General features: G+C 37.8%; 1 protein-coding gene across 1 annotated transcript in view; it reads right to left on the bottom strand.

Annotated features, from left to right (window-relative positions):
- Positions 1–340: 340 nt before the first annotated feature.
- The window catches only part of LOC111191238 (SLAM family member 9-like), a 32586-nt gene continuing 16448 nt past the window's right edge, over positions 341–16478 (bottom strand). Inside the window, exons 4-8 of the mRNA XM_049477837.1 lie at positions 5285–5395; positions 3696–3742; positions 3452–3529; positions 1092–1202; positions 341–456 (exon numbers count right to left, since the gene is read on the bottom strand). Of these exons, the coding sequence (XP_049333794.1) occupies positions 367–456; positions 1092–1202; positions 3452–3529; positions 3696–3742; positions 5285–5395 (437 nt within the window). The 3' untranslated portion in view covers positions 341–366. The remainder of the gene's footprint in view (positions 457–1091; positions 1203–3451; positions 3530–3695; positions 3743–5284; positions 5396–16478) is intronic.

Raw genomic sequence — 16478 nt, 5'->3', positions numbered from 1 at the left:
GAATATTTTCAGTTTCCAAACATTTGGTGCATCCCTACAGTTAATATTATATATAAAAATGAACCAAATAAACAGTGCCTTCTGTAATGCTGAGCACAAAGGAAAATTAGAAAATTGGATCTTCTCCACACACATTTTTAAAAGCTGGATATTTGAATTGAGCATCATCGCAAATATCACAACATCACAGACATCAAACAGGAGATTCTCCAGATACACAACCTATTTTAATATGCAAAACCATCTATTAATTTAGTATTAATAAATCTTCTGCTCAGAATCACTGTAACTGTGAAAAGTTATAAAATAATCTCTGAAAGTCTGAACATGTTTACCATGATGTCAGTGTTGTGTCCTGATGCTCTATTACTCACTGGATACTGGGGAAAAGTGCTGTACTCTAGAATTAGAATTCATCTCCTCCCTCGTTTCGCGTGATGATGGCTGATCATTGATCTGTAGACAGGAGAGCTATATTTGATATATGTACTACATGTGTATGTTTAGATATTTTCATTAATAAAATTAAATAATTAAATGTGGAAAGAAAGAAATGTTGAAATAAATAAATGAACGAGTAAATAAATACAGAAACAGCAACAAATAAAGGTTTATGCATGGAAATATGGAAAGTGACCTCCTGAACCCTATAGAGAAGCTTTAGAGTTGAGCATCATCATCAAGCTGCAGATGAGATTCTGACATCAAGCAGAAACTCTTTAAAAACTCACAAGTTCAATATAAGCAAGGATTATGAAGGTGGTTCAAAAAGCTTAGGTTACTTGACCTGTGAGGATGTTTTAGATTGAAATAGCTTTTGATTTTAGTAAATATGACCAATTGACAAATGTAAAAAATGAATATTTGCATTTTATTATTTTTTAAACTCTGTTGTGCGTAATAACGTGGATCAGTGCATTTAGAATTTTCATTAAAAAATAATTATTATTCAGTTTGTTCAGTAAAACAGAATTTGAGTGTCGTTTGCAAAAATATCACGTTCCTAATAATTTGGAACACTTGAGGGAGCAAGGTCATATGTTTACTGAGTATTATTCATCAATGTTAACAGCCTATATAATAAATCTCACAGGTGATGTAGGTTCATCCTTCCAGTATTCATAGTAATGAGAGGATTCTGGTGTTGAAGGGTACACTGTGGTATATTCAGGTTCCACAGTAACAGAGGCTGGAACTGGTTCCTAGAGGAACATGAGAACACAGAATAAAAACATCATTAACTGAAAAGAGTTATATAGAGTTATATAGCAGAGTTTAGGTTTACAGGAAACAAAGTAAACGTTTCTTCATCAGATTTTTAAGAACTGGATGTTAAATTACTTAAGGTTTGGCACCCAATCGCTGGTTTACTCCACTAATAAAGCCAAGCAGATACTGTTGTTGTGTTCTTAGGTTACTATGCAGTTAAGAATACCCTAGTACTATGCACTGTTGAATATTCCTCCTTTTCTCCACTAGAGGGCACTAGAAAACTGCAAGGGTTAGTACTGGAGAGAAGGGAAGTAGAGCTGTTATGATGTGGAGATTGAGGCTGTGACCGAAATGGCTCCCTATTTACTAGTTAGGGCACTATTGAGTATGTCAGCCATTTTTCTTTGAGTGTCCGAATCATAAGGGGGGATTCGAACGTGATTTTGAGGGCACTAAAAACTCCCATAATGCATCATGATTTATAGTAAACTTCGCTGCTTACTAAGCGAGCTGAATGAGTCCCAAAATGCTTTGCGGGTCTCGCTGCTAAGCAACAGACAGCCGAAGAAAAGGAGCGGACAGCGAGCCACCAGGGTTGCCATATTGTTACAGAGGGATTCAGATAAAACCAATTCACTGAGTAAAACGTGTTTCAAATCCACAAAATTACTGAGAAAACCACCCAAACAGCTGATGTTCATCATATTAACAATATTACAGGGTTTATTCCAACATGATCTTAACTAAAAACATCTTAAATGTAACTGATTACAAAAAAATATATTTAAATTAGTTTATCTGAATGTTTGTGTTTGTATCATTGGACACACAAAACAAAAACGTAAAAACAGTACATAAAAACAACCTTGCCAGCAATGAAAGAAAGAAATAACTTACTTACATATAATAACGAACATAAACACAGCTTCAAATTTCCATCAGCAGGACTAAAAGCTCTGTCTCTGCAGGGTTAGATATCTAACCACAACACTGATGAGTACCCTTTCCATCAGCAGGACTAAAAGCTCTGTCTCTGCAGGGTTAGATATCTAACTGCAACACTGATGAGTACCCTTTCCATCAGCAGGACTAAAAGCTCTGTCTCTGCAGGGTTAGATATCTAACTACAACACTGATGAGTACCCTTTCCATCAGCAGGACTAAAAGCTCTGTCTCTGCAGGGTTAGATATCTAACTACAACACTGATGAGTACCCTTTCCATCAGCAGGACTAAAAGCTCTGCCTCTGCAGGGTTAGATATCTAACTACAACACTGATGAGTAGCCTTTCCATCAGCAGGACTAAAAGCCCTGTCTCTGCAGGGTTAGATATCTAACTACAACACTGATGAGTACCCTTTCCATCAGCAGGACTAAAAGCTCTGTCTCTGCAGGGTTAGATATCTAACTACAACACTGATGAGTACCCTTTCCATCAGCAGGACTAAAAGCTCGGTCTCTGCAGGGTTAGATATCTAACTATAACACTGATGAGTAGCCTTTCCATCAGCAGGACTAAAAGCCCTGTCTCTGCAGGGTTAGATATCTAACTACAACACTGATGAGTACCCTTTCCATCAGCAGGACTAAAAGCTCTGTCTCTGCAGGGTTAGATATCTAACTATAACACCGCCGGGTTAAATTTCCAAACTCTTTACACTTGGTAGTTTTGTTCACCTGTTAAATCACAGCGTTTCCTCCAGACAATTTCAGATACAACTCGACATTTGGCATGAAACCACCCAATCTGGCAACAGTGCGAGCCGGTGTACGCTGCTATTTTTAAGAATTTCTTCATGTAGTTCAGTAATGTGAGGATCATCTTTTAAACAGCGTAAATATAACAAGCAGATAAATGACTTCATGATCAGCTCAGAGCTTCACTAACTTTAATTCAGAGCTCAGCTCAGTGTGTTTATGGAGTTTTAAACACGGCGCAGTGCCTTCTGTAATGCTGAGCACAAAGGAAAATTAGAAAATTGGATCTTCTCCACACACATTTTTAAAAGCTGGATATTTGAATTGAGCATCATTGCAAATATCACAACATCACAGACATCAAACAGGAGATTCTCCAGATACACAACCTATTTTAATATGCAAAACTATCTATTAATTTAGTATTAATAAATCTTCTGCTCAGAATTACTGTAACTGTGAAAAGTTATAAAATAATCTCTGAAAGGCTGAACATGTTTACCATGATGTCAGTGTTGTGTCCTGATGCTCTATTACTCACTGGATACTGGGGAGAAGGGCTGTACTCATTAGAATCCGTCTCCTCCCTCGTTTCGCGTGGTGATGGCTGATCATTGATCTGTAGACACGAGAGCTATATTTAATATATGTAATATATGTGTATGTTTAGATATATTCATTAATTCAATTAAATAAAGGGGATTATATATGGCCACTGTAAGCTTTAGATTAAATAATTGTAAACACATTCATTAATAATGTATAAATGTCTTAAGTGATCTTACATCCCCTTCTGTGTAGACGGTGTCCTCCATCTCCATCTGCCTTGAATCTAGAAAACGAAAAATAAATAATCTCTGTTGTAGAAAAACAGTAACTGTTTTAAGGATGTGGTTTCCCTTCATTAGTTGCATTCAGAAGAAATCCTCTAACAAGAAATAAAGAATGTGTGTTAACAGTATTTTATCATATGTACAGAAGGTGTGTGATCTGGAATGTGGTGCAGTTTAATACGATTCCAGATCATCATTACCGTCACTGAGACAGACTGAAGTTACAGTAATCAGGTGCAGGACCTGAACGTTATTACACCTGTTTTAGGGGCTACAGAACCATTTAAATGTTCAATAGCCCCCTAAATAAACATGTTGAGGGGAAATACTCTTTTATTTCATATATTAAACATCTTTCTGTTTAAAATCCTCAGCAATGAGGCTTTAAATGTTGAGATACTGATTATAATAATTAATAGCTTAAAAATGTGATGTAACCCAGTAGTTCTCAGTTCTAGTCCTGGAGTAGCACAGGTTATAGAGTTTATACTAATTACCCCACACCGGATTTACCCCACACCGGATTTACCCCACACCGGATTTACCCCACACCCGATTTACCCCACACCTGATTTACCCCACACCTGATTTTACACCACGCCTGATTTTACACCACGCCTGATTTACCCCACGCCTGATTTACACCACACCTGATTTACACCACGCCTGATTTACACCACACCTGATTTACACCACGCCTGATTTTACTCCACGCCTGATTTACACCACACCTGATTTACACCACACCTGATTTTACTCCACACCTGATTTTACTCCACACCTGATTTTACTCCACACCTGATTTACTCCACACCGGATTTACCCCACACCTGATTTTACCCCACACCTGATTTTACCCCACACCTGATTTTACCCCACACCTGATTTTACACCACACCTGATTTTACACCACGCCTGATTTACACCACGCCTGATTTACACCACGCCTGATTTACACCACGCCTGATTTACCCCACGCCTGATTTTACCCCACACCTGATTTAAACCACACCTGATTTTACCCCACGCCTGATTTAATTAATTAACTGATGTGCTCTTAACTGATGTGCTCTGTGAATTGATTTGAGCACTAAAACACACAGGGCAGTGGTGTCACATTACCAGAACCTAGAACCGCTTATTTAACCCCTACCCAGTTCAAATATTACCCATATCAGTCTAAACTCATAATCATTTATTGATTGACTCATAAACTTTTATCTTCCTTCTTATAGATTTGCTATCTTACACTTTTTTTGTTGATGATTGTGTGTGTGTGTGTGTGTGTGTGTGTGTTTTTGTGTGTTAGCAACATACTTTTAGTATGGACACCTGTGCTTCACTTGAACAATTCTTATATAACTGCACACAAAAGTGTTACTAATAGTAATTTTAATACATAAGCTATAAAACATAATAAATAAACCCACATTTCTTGTGATAAAAAGTGTCCTAATCTTTCTCTAAAATAATCTATATTAAACAATCTCTATATCCCTCTCCCAGTCTCTGTGATGTGATGTGTTTAAAAAAGGTTTTACCTGCTGATCCTCTCTGTTTAATCCAAAGATATCCAACAACCAGGAGAACCAGGATACCCACTGTAATCAGGATCCCTGTCCAGTTTGATCCTGAGTGAACTCTCGGAGGATCTGTACATAAAGATAAAAAGGTTTAGCAGTTATCTTCAACAGTAACACAAATGAACCAGGTTTTTGTACAAACATGTAATGTAATGAATTAACTGTGAATTTAATCAGTCCTGCTCAGTAAACTGTATCTGACTCTATACTTAATAGATTAATAGATGAAAATTATTTCTCCAGTTTATTGTAAACTTGCTCTCATCAGCTTCATTCAGTCAATAGTTTTTTATTTAATAAGATGAAAGTCAGGTGTGAGTGGGCGGAGCCTGTTTTATTTACAGAATCTGCTCTTCACAACACGTGTTTGTGGAAGTGAATCACGGCAGGAACAAAGGAGATTTCTGAGGAGATCAGAAGAAGAACTGTTGATGCTCATCAGGCTGGAAAAGATTATTGAACCACCAATCCACAGTCAGACAGATTACTGTGTACAAATGGAGGAAATTAAAGACCATTATTACCCTCTCCAGATCACACAGTCCAACAGTCTATTTCCACACCTTCTATCTGCGTACTTTAAACAGCAGCAGAGCTTCTGAATATAGTATCTACACTGATGGGCGTGGTGGTCTGGAGATGAGGAGTGTTCAGATCAATTTCTGGCGTATTAAAAATTAAGATAATTAATTAAGATAATCAGTACATGCCTTTTGCATGTTTCGAGATGCGCAATGTGTACTTTTCCTGTCCTTACGATAGCAAAGACTCTCTGACACGCCCTTAATTAAGCTGCACTGTGCACGGTTGGCAGCTCGCCTTTAGACCAGTAAAATTGGGCCCTAATCCGTGTTTCAGATCTTTGTTCTGGTAATATTTATGCCTAAATCTTGTGTTGTGAGAAGGACTGGAAAAACTGCAAAGTGGTGAATGCTTTACTGTCCCATCATTATAATAACAAGCTGCAGGCCTGTGGATGTTTATTAATTAATAAATTAAAGTCCAGCAGATAAAACGTAAATGATAATGAGTTCATACTGTCTGAAATCTAATAAAAGTCAAAGGAAATGTAAAATACACTGTTTCTGTATTTTTCATACTGCCCTGGCTTCTTCTGCCACTTCTGAAAAACTTTCAAACTTTCATATGTGTGTTAAACTAATATTGAGGGAGGAAGTGAATGGATTAATGTTTCAGCTTTTGTTTATCTTATTAATTCAGCTTATTCAGTGTGTGTAAGTGTGTGTGTGTGTGTGTGTAAGTGTGTGTGTGTACCTGTATGAGCACAGAGTTCTGTAAATGTTATATTCTCCTGCTTCCAGCTGACCGGGTTGCTATGGTTACAAATGATGATGCTGTCCTGTACTGACAGGGAAAGGGCGACGCCTCCAGGTGATGTCACGTTCTTCTCCTCACAGGTTTTTCTATAACAGCTGGAGTTGATTGAGAGGTCGTGACCTCTGCAGGTGAGGGTGGAGTTACAGGGATCAGTGGTGTTATAGAGAGTCAGAACTGGAGGCTCCACTGGATCTGAGGTAACGTACAATATATATATATATATATATATATATGTTAGTTTATTACCAGTCATCACACACTGACAACCAGACAACAATAAAACACACAAACAATTATCAGCTGCTGAGTAACAATGATACAATCTATGCTGATGATTCCCTTTAAGAACCAGGTGTGCTCTGACTTTGGCAGATTGCTATTTTAACCCTCCTGTTACCTTTAAATTTACTAACACCTTTAATCCTTGTCTTGATCAGGTCAGTTTCCTCTGCTAAAAAACACAGAAACGCTGCGCTGTTAAAATAGCGATCCGCCAAAGTCAGAGCACACCTGACTCTTAAAGGGAATGGAAAGTGACTCTCTTAATTATTTATTTCATGCCCAAAACACACGATTAAAAACGAACATGATTAATTAAGATAATTAGTACATGCCTTTTCACGTTTCGAGATGCGCAATGTGTACTTTTCCTGCCATTAAGATAGCAAAGACTCTCTGACACGCCCTTATTTAAGCTGCACTGTGCACGGTTGGCAGCTCGCCTTTAGACCAGTAAAATCGGGCCCTAATCGAGGTTTCAGATCTTTGTTCTGGTAATATTTATGCCTATGTCTTGTGTTGTGAGAAGGACTGGAAAAACTGCAAAGTGGTGAATGCTTTACTGTCCCAACATTATAATAACAAGCTGCAGGCCTGTGGATGTTTATTAATTAATAAATTAAAGTCCAGCAGATAAAACGTAAATGATAATGAGTTCATACTGTCTGAAATCTAATAAAAGTCAAAGGAAATGTAAAATACACTGTTTCTGTATTTTTCATACTGCCCTGGCTTCTTCTGCCACTTCTGAAAAACTTTAGGTCAAATTTATGCAGAAATACAGACAACTTTTAAACTTTCATATGTGTGTTAAACTAATATTGAGGGAGGAAGTGAATGGATTAATGTTTCAGTTTTTGTTTTATTTTATTAATTCAGCTTAATTCAATTAGATTTGAGCTGACTGTACATCATATGTAGCCTTAATATACTCTGTGTGTGTGTGTGTGTGTGTGTGTGTGTGTGGTTGTGTGTGTGTGTGTAAGTGTGTGTGTTTGTGTGTGTGTGTGTGTGTGTGTGTGTGGTTGTGTGTGTGTGTATCTGTGTGTGTATATGCGTGTGTGTGTATATGCATGTGTGTGTGTGGTTGTATGTGTGTGTGGTTGTGTGCGTGTGGTTGTGTGTGTGTGTGTATATGTGTGTGTGTGTGGTTGTGTATGTGTGTGGTTGTGTGCGTGTGTGTGTGTGTGTAAGTGTGTGTGGTTGTGTGTGTGTGTGTGTGGTTGTGTGTGTGTGTGTGTGTGTGTGTATCTGTGTGTGTATATGCGTGTGTGTGTATATGCATGTGTGTGTGTGGTTGTATGTGTGTGTGGTTGTGTGCGTGTGGTTGTGTGTGTGTGTGTATATGTGTGTGTGTATCTGTGTGTGTATATGCGTGTGTGTGTATATGCATGTGTGTGTGTGGTTGTATGTGTGTGTGGTTGTGTGCGTGTGGTTGTGTGTGTGTGTGTGTATATGTGTGTGTGTGTGGTTGTGTATGTGTGTGGTTGTGTGCGTGTGTGTGGTTGTGTGTGTGTGTGTGGTTGTGTGTGTGTATATGTGTGTGTATATGTGTGTGTGTGGTTGTGTGTGTGTATATGTGTGTGTGTGTGTGTGTGGTTGTGTGTGTATGTGTGGTTGTGTGTAAGTGTGTGTGTGTGGTTGTGTGTGTGTGTGTGTATATGCGTGTGTGTGTATATGCGTGTGTGTGTGGGTGTGTGTGTGTGGTTGTGTGTGTGTGTGTATATGCGTGTGTGTGTATATGCGTGTGTGTGTGGGTGTGTGTGTGTGGTTGTGTGTGTGTGTGTATATGCGTGTGTGTGTATATGTGTGTGTGTGTGTGTCTGTGGTTGTGTCTGTGGTTGTGTGTGTGGTTGTGTGTGTGTGTGTGTGGTTGTGTGTGTGTGTGTGTGGTTGTATGTGTGTGTGTGTGGTTGTATGTGTGGTTGTGTGTGTGTATATATGCGTGTGTGTATATGCGTGTGTGTGTATCTGTGTGTGTATATGCATGTGTGTGGTTGTGTGTAAGTGTGTGTGGTTGTGTGTAAGTGTGGTTGCGTGTGTGTGTATATGCGTGTGTGTGTATATGCGTGTGTGTGTATATGCGTGTGTGTGTATATGCGTGTGTGTGTGTGTGTGTGTATATGTGTGTGTGTGTGTGTGTGTGTGTGTGTGTGTGTGTGTGTGTACCTGTATGAGCACAGAGGTGTGTTAATGCTATAATGATATTCTCCTGCTTCCAGCTGACCGGGTTGCTATGGTTACAGATGATGATGCTGTTCCGTACTGACAGGGAAAGGGCGACGCCTGCAGGTGATGTCACTTCCTTCTCCTCACAGGTCTTTTTATAACAGTTGGAGTTGATTGAGAGGTCGTGACCTCTGCAGGTGAGGGTGATGTTACAGGGGTCAGTGGTGTTATAGAGAGTCAGAACTGGAGGCTCCACTGGATCTGAGATAACGTACAATATATATATATATATATATATATATATATATATATATATATATATATATATATATATGTTAGTTTATTACCAGTCATCACACACTGACAACCAGACAACAATAAAACACACAAACAATTATCAGCTGCTGAGTAACATTATAAAAATATATTCTGATGATTCCCTTTAAGAACCAGGTGTGCTCTGACTTTGGCAGATTGCTATTTTAACCCTCCTGTTACCTTTAAATTTACTAACACCTTTAATCCTTGTCTGGAGTCAATTTATCTCCTGAGATTTTAACCTCCTGAAAATTATTATATAATAATTAAAATTGTTACCCAGGTTTACAACACATGCTGTGTTTGTACTCCTTAAATAGTCTTTAACCCCCCTCCCCCCACCCCAATAGATTAAAAGAAGGGTTAACGACGCAGCTGTTCTGTGTGCAGAATATGTGAAAATTGTTCTTCTTTTGGTGTAAGATAGCAATGAGCATTGCGTCGTATGTTTTGGAGATTTGGGGGATTTAGAAACCTCTCTGTTGAGAATGTGTCATTTCTCAAAACATTAAGAAGACAATTTTTAATACAGGTTAAGAGCAGTGTGAAATTCTGTGTTTTTAAATACTCTGTTTTTATCATTTTATTTTATTTTTTCCCATTTTCTCCTCAATTTACACGGCCAATTACCCAACCCACTCATTATGACTCCCCCCATCACTAGTGATGCCCCAACACACCAGGAGGGTGAAGACTAACACATGCCTCCTCCGATACATGTGAAGTCAGACACCGCTTCTTTTCGAGCTGATGCAGCATTACCGAGCAGCATCACAGAACTAACACTCGGAGAAAAGCACAGCGACTCGGTTTTGATACATCAGCTCACAGACGCCCTGTGATGCGGACATCACCATAGGAGTGATGTGGGGAGAGAGCGCCATCTACTGTACCCACCCGGAGGGAGCACGGCCAATTGTGCTCCCTCTGAGCACCAGCAGCTTGATGGGTTTTTAAGTACTTTTTAATAGTTTTGTCAAAATACAGAGGGTAATTACATTTAACAAACCTACCAGACCAGTCTGTGAAAGTGTGTATGTATATATATATATATATTTATATATATATATATATATATATATATATATGTAAGTAGATTTGCAGGGATGGGTGTTCAGGGATGGGTGTGCCAGGACAAAAATGACATTTTACAGAAATGCAGAGGACAAAAACACTAAATATATATATATATATATGTATAACCCAAGAATGTATAAAGCTATAGGTTTAGAGGAAAATGGTTCCCCAGTAAATAAGTGTTGTGGGAATCAGTAGCCAGTGATGTTGCATTTATAACAAGTTTACAGTAAATAAATAGTAATAAATAGTAGCAATATTGCACACAGTGACATCATACAGATTGTAATATGCATGGTGAATTGAGATTAATCTCTACGCAGTTTCTGTGTTTTTACGAGATTTTGACACAAATGACAGAAATTAAATTGTAATTGTCAATTGTAAAACATCCTGCCTTTTGTGTTCATAGTATATTTTTTAAAGTTTAAGTAAATGTATACTTCAGTATCTTCCTAAACTCTAATAAATCTCCGCTGTGCAGAAATCCTCTGGATACAGAATGGGAGGGGCTAAAAGTGGGTCAGGCTGATGTCAGTAGAACCCTGACCAATCACAAGGCTAACATAGCCCACCCCCTCTCTTCCAGTCTGAACAACCAGAACACGAGAGCTGGTGAGCCGTCAACGAGTCTGCTGTACACAAATAACACATCCTTAAACCTCATCAGAAATATGAACTGTTTATGGGAAATTATTTTAATTATTGTCTTAACTGACTGTATTTCTCTCCATTTAATTATTACTCTAGAATACTTACCTAAAACAGAGAGTCTGTAAGTAGCAGTAGTTGTCTTTTCTGGATTGGCTGCTTTTACTTCATACAGTCCACTATCAGTCTTCTGTAGATTCTTCAGGGTCAGATTGCAGGTTTTATTATTAAACTCTACTCTGTCTTTATAACGGGTGTAGTGTTTAATAAGTTTATTTTCCTTATCATATTTTAGAACAGTAGCAGATTCACTAAACGTCCAGGAAAAGTCCTCAAACTCTGATACAGATCCATTTATCTCCAGCTGAACAGAATCTCCAACCACTCTGAACACTGGATCACTGGATCCTGCAGAGAGAAAAGAGATAAAACACTTTATTTTATAATTATTACTCAGTTTATTTTTGTACTTTTAGTGTTTGATCTGCATTTGTATTTTAGTTTATTTATGATTATCTGTAGTATAAAACAAAAGTCCTAAAACCACACAAGGTTTTCTTGTGTCAAAAATGGAATTAATATATTTATTGAAACATTTGTATGAAATTAGAGCTAAATTCTCACAGCACTTTAAGTGGCAATAAAATCTGATACATGTCACACATGCATGTCCCATGTATGCAACTCCGTCTGAATCTGATCTGAATTCATGTGACTTTTTTTTTTTTTTTTTTTTTACAGAGAGTCATCTGTTGAATCGGGACCGCTTAGTGTTTTTAACAGACAGCATCATACCTGTCCTTACTACATTCTTTACCAACCTGCCGTAGACTGTAACTTTGCACAATCAACTTACAAATATTGCATATAGCAATAATATAAAGTAGCATTCAAAAGTTTGGACACAATTCTCAGTTTTTCTACATTTGTTGCAGATTAATATTAAAGCTATCAAATCTATAGCATATGAATTTACAGAGTTATGCATAAAAAAAAAAGGAAAGGAAAGTTTTTTTTAAATTTGAAGCTTTTGCTTTGATACCAGTGTTGCCTCTACTCTCAACGCTGTCTTGGCCAGCTTGAAATCTAGTTCTTTAAGAATTACCCAAATTCACACGTAGCTAAAGGTGGGTAATCCAGGTCCAGAAATTAAAAATTAGATTGAACGAGCTCCAGAGCCAGCCAGGCAATGGGAGCGAAATCCTGGGATGGCTTTTTACTTTTTGAACCTAGATCACCCACCTCTACAAAACCTAAACTCATAAAATTAAAATCTCACACACGCTCTCCAAACGAACTTACAACACTGAATCCATAGCCTAGAGCTAGCAAGCAAACCTCGGCATGTCTTTATGGACCAAGCAACAGCAAACATTACAAATACACCATTAGTGCATCACTAGTTTACTAACGTTACAATATCTTGTCAACAGTTGACTGTAGGAAACATACAGTTTACCTCGATATCCTTTTTAAATTAGATGGTGAATGTTTGAATGGCATTAGCGCGTTGATGCTGAGCTGCATCGCATCCGAAAACAGTTGTTTTTGCATCCAAACCATTCCGAAGCCCCTCGCTGCAGCTGGAGACAACTCGCTCCACTTCTCTCGAGTCTGACGTGACGTGCAGGTGGGATGGATTAAATAAAAACCAATCGAGGGTCTGAATGGTATATGTTTATACTTGTTCTCCAAACACAAGCTTTTCGGATGGCGTGATTTATCTGTTATTTTTTTTTATGTTGCCGGAATGAAATATGAATAACGAGGCTATTTTTTAAAAATGTAAGGAGTAGAAAGTTCTGATAACTGCGTAAAAAAAGTAAGGAGTAGAAGTGAAAAAAAATTGTAGATACCCAAAATTTCTACTTTTCTAATTTTCTACTTCATTTGACACCTCTGGTGATGGACCAACACAAAGTAGCACAATATTATTTTTACATGATTTTTGGGGTTTATCTCTACCAGATTTGCACAGTCTGTGAACAGCAGTTTTCATGTCTCTCCACAGAAGATCAGTGAGATTTAGGTCTTTAGGACTTTGACTGGATCATTCTAACACATTAATATTCTCTGATCTAAATCAGACTGTATGTTTAGGGTCATCGTCTTGCCGGAAGATCTCAAGTCTTTTACAGCCTCCAACAGCTTTTCTTCTTCCAGGATTGTTCTGTATTTATTTATCTCCATCCATCTTCCATCCATCAACTCTGACCAGCTTCCTAAATCTGTCCCTGCTGAAGAAAAGCTCATCCCCACAGCATGATGCTGCCACCACCATGTTTCACAGTGCAGTGGGGATGGATGGTGTGTTCAGTGTGATGAGCAGTGTTACTTTTCTACAACTTCTTCTCCAAAACTTTATCTCTGACCTTCCTAAATCTGTCCCTGCTAAAGAAAAAAAAACATCCCCACAGCATGAAGCTGCCACCACCATGTTTCACAGTGGGGATGGTGTTACTTTTCTGCTTTGAATTTAGATCAAAAAGTTAAACTAGGCAGTTAAGCACACTGAATTTTATTTAGTGGTTTCAGAGTAAAGTGGGCTGAATACTTTTGTGTGTCACAGTGTTCATATGTTTGTTTGATTAAAATCATTGATGAAAACCATGTATTTTCATTGCACTTCACAATTATGTGCTACTTTGTGTTGGTCTATTACTTTAAATCTCAATAAAATACATTTAACTTTGTGGTTATATGGTGAAAATATGTGAAACGCTATTGTACAAACACACACACACACACATTAATATCAACATTATATAGAGCTGTACAGACTTTCATGTTTTTAGATGTTACGTATTAATCTAGATTTGTTCTAAATGTAACTGATTTAATTCTAATTAAACATTTTAACTTTTGCTTAAAAGCATGTTGAAGTGTATAGTCTAAATCACGGTTCGTTTGAACTATAATTGAATGATGAATAAAAAAATCTAATAAAATGCTTCTCTGGTGAGCTTTTGTTTACATGCCTCCCCTGTCTCTCCTCTCTGTGTTGCACTCGGCGTGACTAGTTTAAACACGTTCTCGTTTTTCCGCCCATTCTTGGGCACCCCATCTCCTTATAAGGGCGTTTTTTTTCTTGGCCGTGTCCCAATTCACTAGCCGGGGCAGCAGTAGTGTATTGAAGAGCAACCCTGACGACACAAGTTTGATTACGGTCGAACGTAATTGCCCCTGATCTTTAGTGTTCTGCTGTTTCTGCTCGACTTGAATGCAGTGAACTAACTGAGGACAGCTTATCTTCGGCCTGAGTTGTCTTTCTCTTGAGGTGATAGTTTTGGCCGCACACAAGCGAGATCCTGCTAAAAATTAACCACACGGAGAGTACTAATGAACTGGTGTGAACAAACAGTGCTGGTGTGAAAACACCATATATAGTCATGTTCTGTTTCTGTTCAGCCCAGAACATTTGAGATGATCTCACTACAGATTACAGCGGACTAAGGTGCTGCCACTATGATAGGAAAATGGCTGGTTTGAATCCCGGTCATGCAGCTTGCCATCAGCTACCACAGCCCAGAGAGAGCACAGTTGGTCTTGCTCTCTCTCTAGGTGGGTACAGTACAGTAGATGGTGCCCTCTCTTTCCCCTAATCACTCCTAGTGTGATGTGGATCAGTACAAGGCTGCATCTGTGAGCTGATGTATCAGAACCGAGTTGCTGTGCTGCTTTCCTCCTAGCGTTAGCGCTGTGATGCTACTCGGTAATGCTACATCAGCATCAGCAGCAGTTAAAAAAAAAGCGGAGTCTGACTTCACATGTATCGGAGGAGGTGTGTGCTAGTCTTCTTAACCCTCCTGGTGTTGGGGGAGCATCACTAGTGATGGGGGGAGATATACAGCCGAGTAGCAGCTGAAAAGATCTAGAGCTCAGCCCAGTTAATTATATACAGCTCTGGAAAAAAAAATGAGAAATTGCTTGTCTGTAAACTACAGACAACATTTCTTCCAAATTCCAAATAAATATGTTGTCATTTAGATCAAATGACTGAAAGAACAAAAAAGATGCAGAGCTTTCAGACCTCAAATAACGCAATGAAAACAAGTTCATATTCATAAAGTTTTAAGAGTTCAGAAACTAATATTTGGTGGAATAACCCTGGTTGGTTTTTAATCACAGTTTTTTTCATGCATCTTGGCATCATGTTCTCCTCCACCAGTCTTGCACACTGCTTTTGGATAACTTTATGCTGCTTTACTCCTGGTGCAAAAATTCAAGCAGTTCAGTTTGGTGGTTTGATGGCTTGTGATCATCCATCTTCCTCTTGGATATATTACAGAGGTTTTTAATTCGGTAAAATCAAAGAAACTCATCATTTTTAAGTGCTCTCTCTTTTTTTTTTAACAGTATCACAAGCTTTTTCATTTGAACCTCAACAAATGATTTTATGTAACAATGGTATAATGTAAACAATTTACTTGTTCCAAAATAAAATATTCCTAGCTGACAAAAAAACTCAAAAATTTTTATGGAGCTATATATATTTGTTGTATTCCTACATATTTATTTGGGAGACTTTTTATTGGTAAATTTAAAGTGTGGCCAGTGTGGTATTTGGGTGTGTGTTTGAAGGGGTTGTTTGAACTGAAACTCTGGTCTCCATAAAATGTTTTTATACAGAAGTGGCCTTAAATTAAAGGTAACAACTTCCTATGAACCCTGTATTTATAATGCATTATGAATGCATTTATAATGCACTATATGACATGCATAATAATACCTTATAATGACTGTTATAAGCCTGTTTAATAACTCATATGTACTTAGAGCGACATTCATAACACATTATAAACTACAAGTATAATGGTTTATAAAGAAAGGGCTTATAACACCTGTTCATAAGAACATTGTACAGTGTAGTGTTGTAATGCACTATAACACAGATTTGGTATATATTCTTATAATGCATTATAATATGCAGCTATGACTTCTCAGATTAAGCTTTTATAAAATTATACAATACATTATAAAGCCTGTTCTTTACAGGTTTTAAGTGAAGTGTGTTTTCATATGCCTTTTAAACGTGACGTAAATGTTGTTGTGCCTTACTGTAGGCATTTGAAAACACACTTCACCTAAAGCCAGTAAAGAGCACTCATAATGCTCTATAAGACATTACAGTGAGCCCCCTACTTCACGTTTAAAAAGCATGTGAAAACTCACTTCGCTTAAAGTCAGTAATGACTGTATATAAGGCTTTATAATGTGTTACGTACTTTTAAAAAAGCTTAATTTGAGAAATCATAGCTGCATGTTATAACGCATTATACCAAAATATACCAAATCTGTGTTATTACATTACAACACTACA

Source organism: Astyanax mexicanus, chromosome 4 (genome assembly GCF_023375975.1).
Source record: "Astyanax mexicanus isolate ESR-SI-001 chromosome 4, AstMex3_surface, whole genome shotgun sequence".
Taxonomy (NCBI): Eukaryota; Metazoa; Chordata; class Actinopteri; order Characiformes; family Acestrorhamphidae; genus Astyanax; species Astyanax mexicanus.
The sequence above is the reverse complement of the archived record's forward strand: the minus strand, read 5'-3'. Positions and strand labels throughout refer to the sequence as shown.